Source organism: Ascaphus truei, chromosome 21 (assembly GCF_040206685.1).
Source record: "Ascaphus truei isolate aAscTru1 chromosome 21, aAscTru1.hap1, whole genome shotgun sequence".
NCBI lineage: Eukaryota > Metazoa > Chordata > Amphibia > Anura > Ascaphidae > Ascaphus > Ascaphus truei.
The window spans coordinates 22,294,689-22,313,721 of record NC_134503.1 but is presented as its reverse complement, the minus strand read 5'-3'; the positions used below and the strand labels follow the sequence as shown (position 1 = coordinate 22,313,721).

Genomic DNA, 19,033 nt, shown 5'->3' with positions numbered 1-19,033 from the left:
GCGCTATATACATAAAAGATATACATGCATATGTCATCACATACAACGTGAGATGATGGAAAGAGAAGGCAAGGGGAGTATGAGAACACCCAGAGGGAGAAGCCGATACAGTGGGGTTACAGGAGAGCGTACGTGGTGTACATGTATATAGAGGTGCTTGAATTAGTGATATCAGGGGAAACACAGTGGAAGCAGCTCCCTGAGACTATGCGTATGTTACCTAAGGAAGAGTCAGCTGAATACCTTTGGGAGTCTCTTCGTTCACAGCCTGGAAATGCGGAGATTTGGTGTTCCAGCTCCCGGTGATGATGTAGGATTTTCCATCTGCATTTTTACCCATGGACTCCTTAAATAAACACAGAAAACGGTCAGGGGAAATGCTCGATGTCCATCTTTGGGCTTTTCTGTCCCCCCTCTGTTAACATAGCGTGAGGACTTCAGCTCTTACTGATTCTTCCATATGTTATCTCTTGGGTGGTTTTACATCCAAGCTCCAAGAACGTGCTCCGTTTGCAGACAGAGCAGGTAACCCATAAGGGAAGATCCCGTTAAAGAACTTATTGGTTTCTCACCAGCTCCAACAGGTGCATGTCACTGTTACGGACATCTCTCCCAGGGCTGAGGAGGAGCCCAAAACACCTGCAAACAGAGACAAGGGTCAAGCAGGAGCCATGTCCCCCCTTCACACCCGGGTCAGGCAGGAACCCCAACCCTCTCTAATAGCGCGTCTGAGATCAGATGCATTGTAAGGAACCCCAACCCTCTCTAATAGTGCGTCCGAGATCAGATGCATTGTAAGGAACCCCGACCCTCTCTAATAGCGAGTCTGAGATCAGATGCATTGTAAGGAACCCCAACCCTCTCTAATAGCGCGCCTGAGATCAGATCCATTGTAAGGAACCCCAACCCTCTCTAATAGCGCGTCTGAGATCAGATGCATTGTAAGGAACCCCAACCCTCTCTAATAGCGCGTCTGAGATCAGATGCATTGTAAGGAACCCCAACCCTCTCTAATAGTGCGTCTGAGATCAGATCCATTGCAAGGAACCACAACCCTCTCTAAGGCTGCGAACCCGCTGCGGCCGGCGAGGCGCGCGGCCGCGAACCACCAGACCCCTGTCCGAATGGTCCCTGCCCCCGCTGCCTCCTTCCGGCAGGGCTGACTATGTACTGTGACGCGTCAGCCGGCCGATACTGCAAGAATCTTGTGAATTTCAGCACTGACGCCTCACGTGGTACGCGAGTCAGCCAATGGGGAGGAGGGGAGGGAAGGAGCTAGATGGGAGGCGCCTTGGGGGAGAGCAGGGAAGGAGCTGCGGGTTAAAGTGTGCGAGTGTGTATGTATGTGTATATGTGTGTGTATATGTATATGTGTGTATGTATATGAGTGTGTGTGTATGTATGTGTGTATGTGTATATATATGTGTGTATATGTATATGTGTGTGTGTGTGTATGTATATGTGTGTGTGTATGTATATGTGTGTGTGTGTATGTGTATGTGTATGTGTGTGTGTGTGTGTGTGTGTGTGTGTGTTTATGTGTGTGTGTGTATGTGTGTGTGTATGTGTGTGTGTATGTGTGTGTGTATGTGTATGTGTGTGTGTATGTGTGTGTGTATGTGTGTGTGTATGTGTGTGTGTGTGTATGTGTGTGTATGTGTGTGTATGTGTGTATGTGTGTGTATGTATGTGTATGTATGTGTGTATGTGTGTGTGTATGTGTGTGTGTATGTGTGTGTGTATGTGTGTGTGTATGTGTGTATGTATGTGTGTGTGTGTGTATGTGTGTGTGTATGTGTGTGTGTATATATGTGTGTGTGTGTGTATGTGTGTGTGTATGTGTGTGTGTATGTGTGTGTATGTGTGTGTGTATGTGTGTGTGTATATATATATATGTGTGTGTGTGTGTATGTGTATGTGTATGTGTATGTGTATGTGTGTGTGTATGCGTGTGTGTATGCGTGTGTGTATGCGTGTGTGTGTGTGTGTGTGTGTGTGTGTGTGTGTGTGTGGGGGGGAGTGGACGGCACCACGACCAGATCCCGCCTCCCTCCCACTCCCAGCTCCCTACAGACCGAATATCGCGGTCTGTGTCTGTCAGCGCCCGGCCTGTCTGCGCGCTGACTGAGGGAGCGGGGCCTTAGCCTAATAGCGCGTCTGAGATCAGATACATTGTAAAGTCTTCTGTATTTGGTACGATTGTAAAATGACCTGGAAGTTGCAGGGAACCCTGGTGAACGACACTGCATTAGACACGGTCCAGAAATACACAAAGAGAGAAGGTCTGTACAAGAATATAGAGCTGGCGTTTCCCGCAGGCGAGGCCCACAATTAATGGCGCTAAATGATTTGTGACAGATACCATGTAATGTGCTTACATTACTCGCAATGTTTAGACAGTAACACGTCATCCGACCCCCCCCCCCCCTCGGGTCAGACGGGAGCCGTGCCTCCCCTCCCCCCACCCGGGTTAGACATTAACACATGCGAATGGAAAGCAGCGGTACCGAGGGGGGAATTTATGTAACTATCGTGTAATTTACATTTTACAATTGTCAATGTAACCAACGCGAGACAACTCAAAGTGACTTGTGTAAATACGAGCCGCTCGGTACCGAGGTTTTACCTCTCAATGGCCAGCTCTTTATTCGACGTCTGTTGGACATAAATGACAATCTTCTTGTCCACGCCCTGGCGCAGTTTGAAGCATTGCTTGTCCTTGTCTTTAGGAACCGCACTGTAGGGGGAGAGGGGGAGAGGGGGAGAGAGGGGGAGAGGGAGAGAGGGGGAGAGGGAGAGAGGAGGAGGGAGAGAGAGAGGAGAGAGAGAGAGGAGAGAGAGGGGGAGAGAGAAAGAGAGAAGGCGAGTGAGCAAGAGGAGGGGACGAGAGCAGAGTGAGTGGGAGAGGAGAGTGAGCGAGAGGAGGAGGGAGAGAGGAGGAGGGAGAGAGAGAGGAGAGTGAGAAGAGGGGGGAGAGTGAGAAGAGGGGGGAGAGTGAGTGAGAGGAGGAGAGAGCAGAGGAGGGGGATGCAAGGGAATGAGCGCGAGAGAAGGGGGAGGGAAGAGAGCAGAGGGGGCAGAGAAGATTCACACACACACACACACAACACACACACAGTGGCGAGAAAAAGTTTGTAAACCCCAATGATAATTCCGGAAATTCCATAGGTTTTCCATGATAACCTTCTAGAATCAAAACCATTTTTTTTTTTTAAATATCCAATAGGGTTTATATTAACCAATTCCATGTCTCTTGAAAGAAAATGATGTATGAATTAGACAAATAATGAGTAATTAAGAGTCAGGTTATGTGCAAAAATAAGTGGATCCCTAGTTATATCAGCTAAATTAAAGGGGATAATTAGAATCAGGCGTTTAAATAATTAGGTAGATCTTCAGGGTTGAGTTTGGGAGGCCCCACCCTATATAAAGATCAGAAACTTTGTGAGTTTGGTCTTCACCTTACAGGTGTACGGAAACACGTCATTCCACAATCAAAAGAAATCCCAGAGGACCTCAGATAAGACGTTATTGATGCTCATCAGTCTAGAAAGGGTTACAAAACCATTTGTATGGATTTGGGGCACGCCAATCCACTGTCAGACAAGTAGAAAAAGTTCAAGACCCCAGTCACTCTACCCAGGAGTGGTCGTGCTACCAAACTCTCCAAGAACAAACAGGCAAATCATCCAGGAAGTCACAAAGAAACCCAGAGTAACATCCAAGGATCTGCAGGCCACTCTCGCCTTGGCCAATGTGAGTGTTCATGACTCAACTATCAGAAAAGAACAAGGACACCTATAAAAGGTTAGGCAGGAGGAAACTACCGCGTGTTAAAAAGAAAATTGCTGCTGTCTGAAGTTCGCCAAAAAAACCACAGATGATCCACAAGACTTCTGAAACAATTTTCTCTGGACAGACGAGTCAAAGGTAGAACTTTTAGGCCTAAATGAGAAATGTTTTTTGGCGAAAACCAAAACTACGTTCGAACAGAAGAACCTCATCCCAACCGTCAAGCATGGTGGTGGGGGTTTGATGGCTTGAGGCTGCTTTGCTGAATCAGGACAGCTTTGGTTTTCATTGACACAACCATGAATTCTGCACTGTATCAGAAGATTTTAGAGGAGAATGTCAGGCCATCCATCCGTGAGCTGAAAACAAAGTGCTTCATGCAGCAAGACAATGATCCTAACCATACAAGCAGATCTACAAAAGAATGGCTGCAGAAGAAGAAATTGGCCTAGTCAAAGTCTGGACCTAAACCTCATCGAAAGGTTGTGGCAGGACCTGAAGCGAGCTGTCCATGCAAGGAAGAACTCAAATGTCACTGAGCTGAAGCAGTTCTGTAAGAAGGAATGGGCCAAAATTCCTCAGACCCGATATGAGACTGAGCAGCAGTTACAGGAACCCGCAGTTGAAGTCATTGCTGCTCACTGGGGCGCTCCCAGGTACTGAATCTGAGGCTACGGCCATAGTGCACGCGGCACGAACAAAAACATTATGCCAAGCAGTCCGGCCATACTGCGCTAAGTCGCACGCACGGAACCGCGACGGCGGGGCAGGATTTGGAGACAAAGCCAGTTGATTTTTCACGCAACGGCCGCATCACGTGACAAGTTTGAACCAATGAAGGCGATGTGATGTCACAGCCACGCCTCTCCGTCACGCATGGCAACGGAGGTCACAGAACGCTCAGGCGGCAAGCGCACGCCTCCTTCAGCTCTGTTGCACGCACGGGTTTTTCTTTATCTATCATTAGGACTTAGATTAAGGTCTAATAACATTTTGGAATTTAAATATGTGAAAATCCTAAGGGGTTCACAAGCTATTTCTCACCACTGTGTGTACAGACAGACAGGCACAGACAGGCACAGACAGGCACACAGACAGGACAGGCACACAGACAGGACAGGCACACAGACAGGACAGGCACACAGACAGGACAGGCACACAGACAGACAGGCACACAGACAGACAGGCACACAGACAGACAGGCACACAGACAGACAGGCACACAGACAGACAGGCACACAGACAGACAGGCACACAGACAGACAGGCACACAGACAGACAGGCACACAGACAGACACAGAGACAGACACAGAGACAGACACAGAGACAGACACAGACACACAGAGACAGACACAGAGACAGACACACAGAGACAGACACAGAGACAGACACACAGAGACAGACACAGAGACAGACACAGACAGACAGACACAGACAGAGACACAGACGTCACTCTGCTCCCAAATACAGGCAGTGAGAGCCCAATATTACACATCACCCACCTGAAGCTGCCCTTCCCATCATCCTCCTTGATCTCCAAAGACACCGAGAATGTGAAGATGTCGCTGTCGGGGGTCAGCGGCGGCACGGACGCAGAGAGAGGCGTTTGTTTGGCTGAGCGTCGGAAAGCAGTGGCAAAACTGTACAGTATCCGACTCACCTGGATTAAGAGACAATGGACACCGGTAAGAACCAGTTCATTATGCTGCAACACAGCCCCAATTACACTGACAGGACACCAGTAATAGCTCTGCAACCGCGCGCACGCAGCGCTCTGAGCTTACCGCTTCCTGGATCTCGCAGCGGAAGACATGGATTCTGAAGAGCTCAGCATTGTAATGACTCTCGGTGAAAGCAAAGCAGTCGCTCTCGGGCGCCCCGTCGTGTCCTCTCACACAGAACAGGATCTTGTAGATCGGGTATTTCGCAATTTCGGTGTTGGTCTGAGGATCAAGAAGTCTGTGTGGATGCAAAACATGCGTAAACCATCAGTGGATCCAGCTGCTCTGGGGGCACATGAAGTCACGTTTGTAATAAGATCACGGAGAGTCATAAGACCATGTCCTACCTGACCGTCCCTTCAGACACATTTGGCACAGAAAGGGTCACATCTAAAGAATCCTGACACTGGTCCCGTAGAATGGACATCATCCTGAGAGCCTCCACCTCGCTGCGCGGAGCGTTCACAGACGCACAGCCCAGGTAGGTGAGCTTGCTGAACACAACGCTGTCTTCATCAAGGACCGGAGAGAAGAGATCGGAGCCGTCTCCACAATCTGAGGGCACGAGACACAGGCACGAACATCTTACAGAGAGCTAAGCCCACTGCTGAGAAAGTGTCCAAGCATCATATACTGTATTATAGTGACAGAGGAGGACCAGGAGCACCAAGCACAATATAGTACAGTATAGGTGTGAACGGGGAGCTGGGAATATGTGTTATATTAGAGAGTGGCAGAGAGCATGTGTAACCTCTGTACCACTACATGTCAAATGAAGAGAGGCGCGGGGGGGGGAACCCCCACAGAGACGCGCGGGGGGTGCATGTGTAACCTCTGTACCACTACATGTCAAATGAAGAGAGGCCGCGAGATTTCAGGAAAATGTTATTGTCGCACCAAATGCAAACCCCCAAACGCCATGTTCTGTGCAGCCTCTGCTGCATTACAAAGCAGCGCAAGCACAGTGCCAGGGACCCCCCACAAGGAGGTGGGGGGGAGGAAACCCCCAACAGAGAGACGCGCGGGAAGGGGGGGAGGAAACCCCCAAAGAGAAACGCGCGGGAAGGGGGGTGGGGGAAGCCCCAACAGAGAGACGCGCGGGAAGGGGTGGGGGGGAAGCCCCAACAGAGACGCGCGGGAAGGGGTGGGGGGGAAGCCCCAACAGAGAGACGCGCGGGAAGGGGTGGGGGGGAAGCCCCAACAGAGAGACGCGCGGGAAGGGGTGGGGGGGAAGCCCCAACAGAGAGACGCGCGGGAAGAGGTGGGGGGGAAGCCCCAACAGAGAGACGCGCGGGAAGAGGTGGGGGGGAAGCCCCAACAGAGAGACGCGCGGGAAGGGGTGGGGGGGCAGCCCCAACAGAGAGACGCGCGGGAGGGGGGGGGGGGGAGAACATGCCAGGAGGGAACATTACCTTGCTGTGCTGGTTTGACGGGCAGGCTCATGTCCTGCTTCTGCAGTCCTACAGAAGATGGGTTGATGGTAGAAGATACAGAGGAAGCTTCGTTTGATGAATTATTGAGGTCATGCCGAGGCTGGACCTCCTCCGGTTCCTCTGCATGGTGGCCCCGCTCCTCCGCATGGTAACCCCGCTCCTCTGCCGGTTCCCCTGCATGGTGACCCCGCAACTCTGCCGGTTCCCCTGCATGGTGACCCCGCAACTCTGCCGTTTCCCCTGCATGGTGACCCCGCTCCTCTGCCGGTTCCCCTGCATGGTGACCCCGCTCCTCCGCCGGTTCCCCTGCATGGTGACCCCGCTCCTCTGGCGGTTCCCCTGCATGGTGACCCCGCTCCTCTGCCTGTTCCCCTGCATGGTGACCCCGCTCCTCTGCCGGTTCCCCTGCATGGTGACCCCGCTCCTTTGGCGGTTCCCCTGCATGGTGACCCCGCTCCTCTGCCGGTTCCCCTGCATGGTGACCCCGCTCCTCTGCATGGTGACCCCGCTCCTCCGCCGGTGCATCCATCAGAACGTCTTCCAGTTCCTTCTGAAGCTGCTGCTCACTCCCGTTCCCCACAATCTATCAATAAGAGACCAAAACACGGTTAGAAGGATCTCCTCTGCACACATGCGTGTATATCGGAGAGGGGGTGGGGGGGAAGTAGTCTCACAAGGTTCATACGTTGGGGCCAACAATCTCTTTAGTGTCACCAGCTTTACATGTAACACTCAGTAAGAAGCAGCACAGCTTGGGTGACAAGGCAGGTACAACATACCACACACCTCACCTTATACAATGCTACTGTTACACTGCTCAATAGCTTCTACATGTATACTGTTCCCTGAACCGCACCATCAGGTCAGACAGCCTGGTCACCGACTACACAACAGTTCTATGCTTCTGTGATGTCATAATGAAGTAACAAGAGGCTAAAGATGGAGACGAATGCTGGAGAAACATTAGCAAACAGATTGAAGAGTAATAAGCAGCTATAAAAGATAGCGTCAATAGCTGGCTGCACTGGGGTCTGCTCTCCCTCCCGAATTCACCTTCCTTAAGCACACACAGGAAGTGATCTGGTATACACACACAATCACAGGAAGTGATCTGGTATACACACACAATCACAGGAAGTGATCTGGTATACACACACGGGAAGTGATCTGGTACACACACACACACACACACAGGAAGTGATCTGGTATACACACACACGGGAAGTGATCTGGTACACACACACACAGGAAGTGATCTGGTGTACACACACAGCATGTGCAACGTTCACACCTTCAGTCCCGTCTTCTCGTCATCGCTGCCGTTGGTTGCCGAATGCATCTCATCCCCTTGTTTATAAACCAGCACAAAATCCTCACTGTTCAGTGTGGACACAGAATCAGAGGAGACACTGATCTTCCCCACAGAGACTTTGTCATCCATGTTTCATGAAGGACGATAGACTCATGAACGACTCTGTAAAGATACACACACATCAGATAATGTCAGGCTATGTGTTCCCTGCTAAAACTTTACGTTATGGCAACAACAATAAACATGGCTGAGAAGGGTGGCCCCTCATACATATACAGCTCCTGTATTACAGCAGAGAAGCAACGAGTTGCACAATACTGCACAGGGTGTGACCATAGTTGTGAGTTATATTACATGTATATAAAGAACAGGCCATATCAAACAATTAGCATTACATGTCTATGCAAAGACATATTGAGTAACCGCAGAGTCACATTCTGCATCTCTTACAGACTGCGCCGATATATTCCCTACGCAGAGAGCAGCAGGGCGTGTGTTCTGCACAAACCTCTACCCCAGTCACTCTCAACAGGGTGTCCGGGAACGTCCCCTAGGATCTCACTGTGACGGTAGGGATAGCTGGGGGGTCTAATAAAGAGAAATCCCAGCTATTTACCCCTAAAAAACGTGTCACTAGGCTGGCTAAGTAATGTATATGTCAGGCCAATGTATGTAATGTCTGGGGAAGTACAGGGAATTTGGGCTAGCTGTCCTGTCTTTTACATAATTACCTTATGTCTGTATGTATGCCTGTGTTAGCAATTCCCCCCAGCTAGATACAGTAGTTTGGTATTGTGTGGTAATGGAATTAACATGTTAGCCCTACAAATGTAAATTAAGTTATGTGCCTGTCATTTGTATGGAGAAAGACTAGTAATTCACTCAGTTGAAGCTCTCCATAGAAATAGATCAGAACAAAGGTAGGGGATTCGTTAAATGAATCAGTTATCAGGTCTGAGCCCCAGGCACTGTTTCTCTTGGCTGGCTGCCTTTTGTTCAATAGCCACTGCTGTACTGCTGGACAGTGCATTAGTTATCCTTCAGAGGGAGAGACACTCTGAGAGGGAGTGTGGAGATTCCCTCAGAAGTCCACCTCTGGGAAGGAGTGTGGAGATACATTTCAGAGGGGCTGCTGTGTGCAGCACTTTGATATCCTGGAGCAGAGAAGCGGACAGGGGAAACACATTTGAAGTGGGTTCTTGCACCTAGGAAAGGTACATTTCATTCCCCAGACCCCTGTCAGTGTGTATATTTTTGTATTTTGTATTCTTATGTGTTTCCGAGGATTTATCCAAAATAAACCTCATTTTATTTAACTTACTATGTTTTGCCCTGTGACTGATCCCTTAAATATGAATGGTGTTAAAAGTCCTAGTTAACCGTGACACTCACCAAAACAAAATCTGTACTGGTGCATCGCAGGCGGTATTGAGAATTCCTGAGCCTGTGTGGGAACTGTGCACGTAGTAAGGCCCTAAACTGCATGTTACCGTGGGGCGGGTATCACTGTCTGAAGGAGCTTCCAAAGTCGCTCCCCACAATGCTTTGCATCCACAGCAGCAAGGCAAGTGTTTATCACACCTCAAACAACTCTCAGGGAATATCATAAAAGCAAACAGTACAAACAGAAATCACGCTATGAAACCGCCTGCTCATCATGTGAGTTTGCTGCTTTCAGGCCAATAAAAAAATGGCACCACAGGACGATCCTCTCAAAAAGTACAAGGAGGTGACCTGTTCTGGGTTAGATTACGCGAGAACACCACCATTTATGGTGCAGTGGGAGGCAGATCTGGGCGAGGAACTTGAAGTCTGGGATAGAATAGTGTTGGCCTCGGCCAAAAGTTCGATCTGCACGACATTAAAGGAGAACGCATATAAGGTCCTCATGGAGGTGGTATTTCACTCCACTCAAACTATTTAAATTTGTCCCAGGTTACTCCCCACTGTGTCCCAAGCAGTGTGGAGAGCCAGCGGACCTGCTACATATGCTGTGGTCCTGCCCGCGTGTGGCTCCCTCATGGGAATAAATTAAGGATTGGTTGCAGAGGATTTTGGGCCTCGATATCCCCTTGGACCCCTGGATATTCTTATTGAATAGAGCGACACAGGGGCTATCCAGAGATGAGAACAAATGAGCCGCCCGCTTTGCAATGGCAGCGAGGTGCGAGATCGCAGCATTATCGAAGCAAAACGATATTCCCCCTTTGGCCAAAATCAGGAACAGAATTTGGTTTGTGTGTCAGATTGAGAAATGAACACGTCTAGGTAATGACACTGGCAACAAATTACAAAGGGTTTGGCTACCACGGTTAGCGCAGACGGACATCCCAGGAGTGAATGCCGCCTCGATATTGCTACGATAGCTCTAGATGCGTTCTCCTTTGATGGAGCGTAAGTCAGCGGAGGTTGCATTGCTGAAAAGGGATCACACGGGAAATAGAGCTGGAGTTAGTAGGACGAGCCTGAACCATTGCGAGATCTGCCCCAGGGAATAATTCCACAACAGTGAAGACCTTTCACCCCCCATACCCTCTTTCCATTGTGTATGTCTTTTAATCGTAATTCACTATTTTATGACTTGTTGACAAATGTTGTTCCCAACACGTGGTAATGTATTATTATTTTGTCATTGTTGTGAAAAGCAATAAAACTTAAGAAAAAATGGCACCACAGAGATACGCTCATACGCGTTAAGGCCGTGTCAAAGTGTGAGGTCACGGGAAGAACTATAGAGACGTTACCGAGCTCAGATATAGCTGGGACTACATGCGGGAAACAAGCACAGAGCCTGGAGCCGTGTGCATGGGGAATGGGATCACACCGAGGGAGACAATATGAGAGTGACAGCAATATGCCACCAAGAGAGGGCGTGAGATAGAGAGAGAGAGAGGGCGTGAGATAGAGAGAGAGAGAGGGCGTGAGATAGAGAGAGAGAGAGGGCGTGAGATAGAGAGAGAGAGAGGGCGTGAGATAGCGAGAGAGAGAGGGCGTGAGATAGAGAGAGAGAGAGGGCGTGAGATAGAGAGAGAGAGAGAGAGAGAGAAGGCGTGAGATAGAGATAGAGAGAGAGAAGGCGTGAGATAGAGATAGAGAGAGAGAGGGCGTGAGATAGAGATAGAGAGGGCGTGAGAGAGAGAGAGAGGGCATGAGATAGAGAGAGAGAGAGAGGGCGTGAGATAGAGAGAGAGAGAGAGAGGGCGTGAGATAGAGAGAGAGAGAGGGCGTGAGATAGAGAGAGAGAGAGAGAGGGCGTGAGATAGAGAGAGAGAGGGCGTGAGATAGAGAGAGAGAGAGAGGGCATGAGATAGAGAGAGGGCATGAGATAGAGAGAGAGAGGGCGGGAGATAGAGAGAGGGCGGGAGATAGAGAGAGAGAGAGGGCGTGAGATAGAGAGAGAGAGAGAGAGAGGGCGTGAGATAGAGAGAGAGAGGGCGTGAGATAGAGAGAGAGAGCGTGAGATAGAGAGAGAGAGCGTGAGAGAGAGAGAGGGCGTGAGAGAGAGAGAGGGCGTGAGAGAGAGAGAGAGAGAGAGAGAGGGCGTGAGATAGAGAGAGAGAGGGCGTGAGATAGAGAGAGAGAGGGCGTGAGATAGAGAGAGATAGAGAGGGCATGAGATAGAGAGAGAGAGAGAGGGCATGAGATAGAGAGAGAGAGAGAGAGCATGAGATAGAGAGAGAGGGCATGAGATAGAGAGAGAGAGAGAGGGCATGAGATAGAGAGAGAGAGAGATAGAGAGGGCATGAGATAGAGAGAGGGCATGAGATAGAGAGAGAGAGAGAGAGAGAGAGAGGGGGCATGAGATAGAGAGAGAGAGAGGGCATGAGATAGAGAGAGAGAGCGTGAGAGAGAGAGAGGGTGTGAGAGAGAGAGAGAGGGCGTGAGATAGAGAGAGAGAGAGAGAGAGAGAGAGAGAGAGAGGGCGTGAGATAGAGAGAGAGAGGGCGTGAGATAGAGAGAGAGAGAGGGCGTGAGATAGAGAGAGAGAGAGAGAGAGGGCATGAGATAGAGAGAGAGAGGGCATGAGATAGAGAGAGAGAGAGAGAGAGAGAGGGCATGAGATAGAGAGAGGGCGTGAGAGAGAGAGAGGGCGTGAGATAGAGAGAGGGCGTGAGATAGAGAGAGTGAGGGCGTGAGATAGAGAGAGAGAGAGGGCGTGAGATAGAGAGAGCGTGAGAGAGAGAGAGGGCGTGAGAGAGGGCGTGAGAGAGAGGGCGTGAGATAGAGAGAGAGAGAGGGCGTGAGATAGAGAGAGAGAGAGGGCGTGAGATAGAGAGAGAGAGAGCGTGAGAGAGAGAGGGCGTGAGAGAGAGAGGGCGTGAGTTAGAGAGAGGGCGTGAGATAGAGAGAGAGGGCGTGAGATAGAGAGAGAGAGGGCGTGAGATAGAGAGAGGGCGTGAGATAGAGAGAGAGAGAGAGAGACACACACGCCCCCTGCAGTGGGAGATACAGACAGGAGACGTGACCCCTGCAGTGAGAGATACAGACAGGAGACGTGGCCCCTGCAGTGAGAGATACAGACAGGAGACTTGGCCCCCTGCAGTGAGAGATACAGACAGAAGACGTGGCCCCTGCAGTGAGAGATACAGACAGGAGACGTGGCCCCTGCAGTGAGAGATACAGACAGGAGACGTGGCCCCTGCAGTGAGAGATAGACAGGAGACGTGGCCCCTGCAGTGAGAGATACAGACAGGAGACATGGCCCCTGCAGTGAGAGATACAGACAGGAGACGTGGCCCCTGCAGTGAGAGATACAGACAGGAGACGTGGCCCCTGCAGTGAGAGATAGACAGGAGACGTGGCCCCCTGCAGTGAGAGATACAGACAGGAGACATGGCCCCCTGCAGTGAGAGATACAGACAGAAGACGTGGCCCCTGCAGTGAGAGATACAGACAGGAGACGTGGCCCCTGCAGTGAGAGATACAGACAGGAGACGTGGCCCCTGCAGTGAGAGATAGACAGGAGACGTGGCCCCTGCAGTGAGAGATACAGACAGGAGACATGGCCCCTGCAGTGAGAGATACAGACAGGAGACGTGGCCCCTGCAGTGAGAGATACAGACAGGAGACGTGGCCCCTGCAGTGAGAGATAGACAGGAGACGTGGCCCCCTGCAGTGAGAGATACAGACAGGAGGCGTGGCCCCTGCAGTGAGAGATACAGACAGGAGACGTGGCCCCCTGCAGTGAGAGATACAGACAGGAGACTTGGCCCCCTGCAGTGAGAGATACAGACAGGAGACTTGGCCCCCTGCAGTGAGAGATACAGACAGGAGACGTGGCCCCTGCAGTGAGAGATACAGACAGGAGACTTGGCCCCCTGCAGTGAGAGATACAGACAGGAGACTTGGCCCCCTGCAGTGAGAGATACAGACAGGAGACATGGCCCCATGCAGTGAGAGATACAGACAGGATACATGGCCCCCTGCAGTGAGAGATACAGACAGGAGACATGGCCCCATGCAGTGAGAGATACAGACAGGAGACTTGGCCCCATGCAGTGAGAGATACAGACAGGAGACATGGCCCCATGCAGTGAGAGATACAGACAGGAGACGTGGCCCCCTGCAGTGAGAGATACAGACAGGAGACATGGCCCCCTGCAGTGAGAGATACAGACAGGAGACATGGCCCCCTGCAGTGAGAGATACAGACAGGAGACATGGCCCCATGCAGTGAGAGATACAGACAGGAGACATGGCCCCATGCAGTGAGAGATACAGACAGGAGACGTGGCCCCCTGCAGTGAGAGATACAGACAGGAGGCGTGGCCCCATGCAGTGAGAGATACAGACAGGAGACGTGGCCCCCTGCAGTGAGAGATACAGACAGGAGACATGGCCCCATGCAGTGAGAGATACAGACAGGAGACATGGCCCCCTGCAGTGAGAGATACAGACAGGAGACATGGCCCCATGCAGTGAGAGATACAGACAGGAGACGTGGCCCCCTGCAGTGAGAGATACAGACAGGAGACATGGCCCCCTGCAGTGAGAAATACAGACAGGTGACGTGGCCCCCTGCAGTGAGAGATACAGACAGGAGACGTGGCCCCCTGTAGTGAGAGATACAGACAGGAGACGTGGCCCCCTGCAGTGAGAGATACAGACAGGAGACATGGCCCCATGCAGTGAGAGATACAGACAGGAGACATGGCCCCATGCAGTGAGAGATACAGACAGGAGACATGGCCCCCTGCAGTGTGAGATACAGACAGGAGACATGGACCCCTGCAGTGAGAGATACAGACAGGAGACATGGCCCCCTGCAGTGAGAGATACAGACAGGAGACATGGCCCCCTGCAGTGAGAGATACAGACAGGAGACATGGCCCCCTGCAGTGAGAGATACAGACAGGAGACATGGCCCCCTGCAGTGAGAGATACAGACAGGAGACATGGCCCCCTGCAGTGAGAGATACAGACAGGAGACATGGCCCCCTGCAGTGAGAGATACAGACAGGAGACATGGCCCCATGCAGTGAGAGATACAGACAGGAGACATGGCCCCCTGCAGTGAGAGATACAGACAGGAGACATGGCCCCCTGCAGTGAGAGATACAGACAGGAGACATGGCCCCATGCAGTGAGAGATACAGACAGGAGACATGGCCCCCTGCAGTGAGAGATACAGACAGGAGACATGGCCCCATGCAGTGAGAGATACAGACAGGAGACATGGCCCCATGCAGTGAGAGATACAGACAGGAGACATGGCCCCCTGCAGTGAGAGATACAGACAGGAGACATGGCCCCCTGCAGTGAGAGATACAGACAGGAGACATGGCCCCCTGCAGTGAGAGATACAGACAGGAGACATGGCCCCATGCAGTGAGAGATACAGACAGGAGACATGGCCCCATGCAGTGAGAGATACAGACAGGAGACATGGCCCCCTGCAGTGAGAGATACAGACAGGAGACATGGCCCCCTGCAGTGAGAGATACAGACAGGAGACATGGCCCCCTGCAGTGAGAGATACAGACAGGAGACATGGCCCCCTGCAGTGAGAGATACAGACAAGAGACGTGCCCCATGCAGAGACCTGCTTCTATTCTCCATTGTAAAATGTATTGAATGCTATCTTTGGAGATGCTTTCCACTTGATAGTGTGCAACAAAAACAAAATATCCCTCTCTGGGAATTTCAAATGGCTGCTGTTATGCAAACAGGCTGCTGGAGTAAGCTCTAATTTACAGAAGTGTCCAAACAGCTCACAAGAAAAGACCACACGGTATCAGCCGCTTACATTTCACACATTGCCACCGTCAGGGGCTCATGCGTTATGTTCAATGTATTCAGGGAATGGTTTATTCCTTCCCTCTCCTCTGTGATAATACCGGGCACTGGTCATATTGTCACATAACAACAGACCTGCTGACGGAGCCGTATCACGCACCACACACCCCATAACAGCGCTTATCTTCCCATTGCAATGTGCGGTGCGGACGCCCAGACTCACGCTTCTCCCGTCAGGGTACATTCACACAGCAATGAAACGGACACTGATAGACAGTCACTCCCAGTCAATAAAAGCTGCCGTACCCCTCCATGTGCCCTGAAACAAGCCACTCCTAACCCCTGTGCTTTATCCTGTGCCGCAGTTCCACTCACGCTCCCCATAGCAATGCACCAGAACGATGAGATGCAGGCGCCTCTGGGAGTGAAGGGGTTACCTATTCCTTTGGAACCAGACCAGTGCAATATCATCTTATTTATTTGGATACAGAGGGGCAAGGACACAGGTCCCCTCCCTGTAATCCTGAAGATGGAAGTCCCAGCCAAGGAGATAATCACAAGGGTGTCTGGCAGAGGGAGAGGACGTGCGATGTGCAGAGCAGTGTATACTGAAGCAGTCCCTGCCAGCGGCGGCTCCCCGTGCTGCAACTGATTCAACGTATGAGACCTCACAAAAACGTGCCCCACTGACACACACACACACGCGCGCGCTCCACTGTCACACACAAACACACACACCACTGTCTCTCTTACGCGCCCGCGCACACGGGGGCGCACCACTGTCACACAGACCCCCCCACTATTACACTGTCACACCGACCCCCCCACTATTATACTGTCACACCCCCCCCCACTATTACACTGTCACACACCCCCACATCCCCCTCACTGTCACACACCACCACATCCCCCCTCACTGTCACACCCACCCCACATCCCCCCTCACTGTCACACACCCTCGTCACACACACCCCCACTATTACACTGTCACCCCAACCCACTATTACACTGTCACCCCAACCCACTATTACACTGTCACCCCAACCCACTATTACACTGTCACACCCCCACTATTACACTGTCACCCCCGCCACATCCCGCCTCACTGTCACACACAACCCACATCCCCCCCACTGTCACACACACCCCCCCACATCCCCCCCTCACTGTCACACACCCCCACATCCCCCCTCACTGTCACACACCCCCACATCCCCCCCTCACTGTCACACACCCCCACATCCCCCCCTCACTGTCACACACCCCCCCCTCACTGTCACACACCCCCACATCCCCCCTCACTGTCACACCCCCCCACATCCCCTCCTCACTGTCACACCCGCCCCCCACATCCCCCTCCTCACTGTCACACACCCCCCCCTCACTGTCACACACCCCCACATCCCCCCTCACTGTCACACCCGCCCCCCACATCCCCTCCTCACTGTCACACCCGCCCCCCACATCCCCTCCTCACTGTCACACACACACCCCCCACTATTACACTGTCACACACCCCCCCACTATTACACTGTCACACACCCCCCCACTATTACACTGTCACCCCCCCACTATTACACTGTCACACACACACACACACACACACCCCACTATTACACTGTCACACACACACACACCCCACTATCACACTGTCACACACAACCCCCACTATTACACTATCACACACACCCATTACACTGTCACACACACCCATTACACTGTCACCCCCCTCCATTACACTGTCACATCCCCATTACACTGTCACCCACCTCCCCCCATTACACTGTCACCCACCTCCCCCCATTACACTGTCACCCACCTCCCCCCATTACACTGTCACCCACCTCCCCCCATTACACTGTCACCCACCTCCCCCCATTACACTGTCACCCACCTCCCCCCATTACACTGTCACCCCCCCCACTATTACACTGTCACCCCCCCCACATCCCGCCTCACTGTCACACACCCCCACGTCCCCCCCTCACTGTCACACACAACCCACATCCCCCCTCACTGTCACACACCCCCACATCCCCCCTAACTGTCACACACCCCCACATCCCCCCTCACTGTCACACACCCCCACATCCCCCCCTCACTGTCACACACCCCCACATCCCCCCCTCACTGTCACACCCCCCCCACATCCCCCCCCACTATTACACTGTCACCACCCCCCCCACTATTACACTGTCACACACACACACACACACACACACACACACACACACACACACACACACTATTACACTGTCACACACACACCCCCCACTATTACACTGTCACACACACCCACCCACTATTACACTGTCACACACACACACACACACACACACACACACACACACACACACACACACCCACTATTACACTGTCACACACACACACACACACCCACTATTACACTGTCACTCACACAAACCCACTATTACACTGTCACACACACACACCCACTATTACACTGTCACACCCCCCCCACTATTACACTGTCACCCCCCCCCCCACTATTACACTGTCACACCCCCCCCCCACTATTACACTGTCACACCCCCCCCCCACATTACACTGTCACACCCCCCCCACTATTACACTGTCACCCCCCCCCCACTATTACACTGTCACCCCCCCCCCACTATTACACTGTCACACCCCCCCCCCACTATTACACTGTCACACCCCCCCCCCACTATTACACTGTCACACCCCCCCCCCCACTATTACACTGTCACAACCCCCCCCACTATTACACTGTCACACACACACCCCCACTATTACACTGTCACACACACCCCCACTATTACACTGTCACACACACCCATTACACTGTCACCCCCCATTACACTGTCACATCCCCATTTCACTGTCACCCACCTCCCCCCATTACACTGTCACCCACCTCCCCCCATTACACTGTCACCCACCTCCCCCCATTACACTTTCACCCACCTCCCCCATTACACTTTCACCCACCTCCCCCCATTACACTGTCACCCACCTCCCCCCATTACACTGTCACCCACCTCCCCCCATTACACTGTCACCCACCTCCCCCCATTACACTGTCACCCACCTCCCCCCATTACACTGTCACCCACCTCCCCCCATTACACTGTCACCCACCTCCCCCCATTACACTGTCACCCACCTCCCCCCATTACACTTTCACCCACCTCCCCCCATTACACTGTCACCCACCTCCCCCCATTACACTTTCACCCACCTCCCCCATTACACTGTCACCCCACCTCCCCCCATTACACTGTCACCCCACCTCCCCCATTACACTGTCACCCCACCTCCCCCCATTACACTGTCACCCACCTCCCCCCATTACACTGTCACAAGGGGCGCCTCACTGTCAGATACTCCCGATTGTCATACACACACAGTGACTAACATTACAGGGTCCCGGCGTCGTGACAGACACAAGCACAGCGCCCCCGGTACCTCCTCCCCCGGTACCTCCGCTGCTGCCCGCCTCCGTTCTTCTCCCCGCGGGTCCCTAGCCATGAACGGAATCCCGCCGGAAGTGACAG

General features: G+C 52.3%; 1 protein-coding gene across 3 annotated transcripts in view; it reads right to left on the bottom strand.

Moving 5' to 3' along the window:
* Positions 1 to 19,033, bottom strand: part of RABGAP1 (RAB GTPase activating protein 1) — a 154,329-nt gene extending 135,296 nt beyond the window's left edge. The window contains exons 1-9 of one of the 3 annotated variants that reach the window (XM_075579350.1): positions 18,945 to 19,033; positions 8,238 to 8,420; positions 6,926 to 7,529; positions 5,861 to 6,068; positions 5,577 to 5,751; positions 5,295 to 5,452; positions 2,627 to 2,737; positions 573 to 639; positions 244 to 346 (exon numbers count right to left, since the gene is read on the bottom strand). In XM_075579350.1, coding sequence (XP_075435465.1) covers positions 244 to 346; positions 573 to 639; positions 2,627 to 2,737; positions 5,295 to 5,452; positions 5,577 to 5,751; positions 5,861 to 6,068; positions 6,926 to 7,529; positions 8,238 to 8,387 — 1,576 coding nt within the window. In that variant the 5' untranslated portion in view covers positions 8,388 to 8,420; positions 18,945 to 19,033. The remainder of the gene's footprint in view (positions 1 to 243; positions 347 to 572; positions 640 to 2,626; positions 2,738 to 5,294; positions 5,453 to 5,576; positions 5,752 to 5,860; positions 6,069 to 6,925; positions 7,530 to 8,237; positions 8,421 to 18,944) is intronic. The other 2 variants (XM_075579349.1, XM_075579351.1) reach the window with 2 other exon arrangements.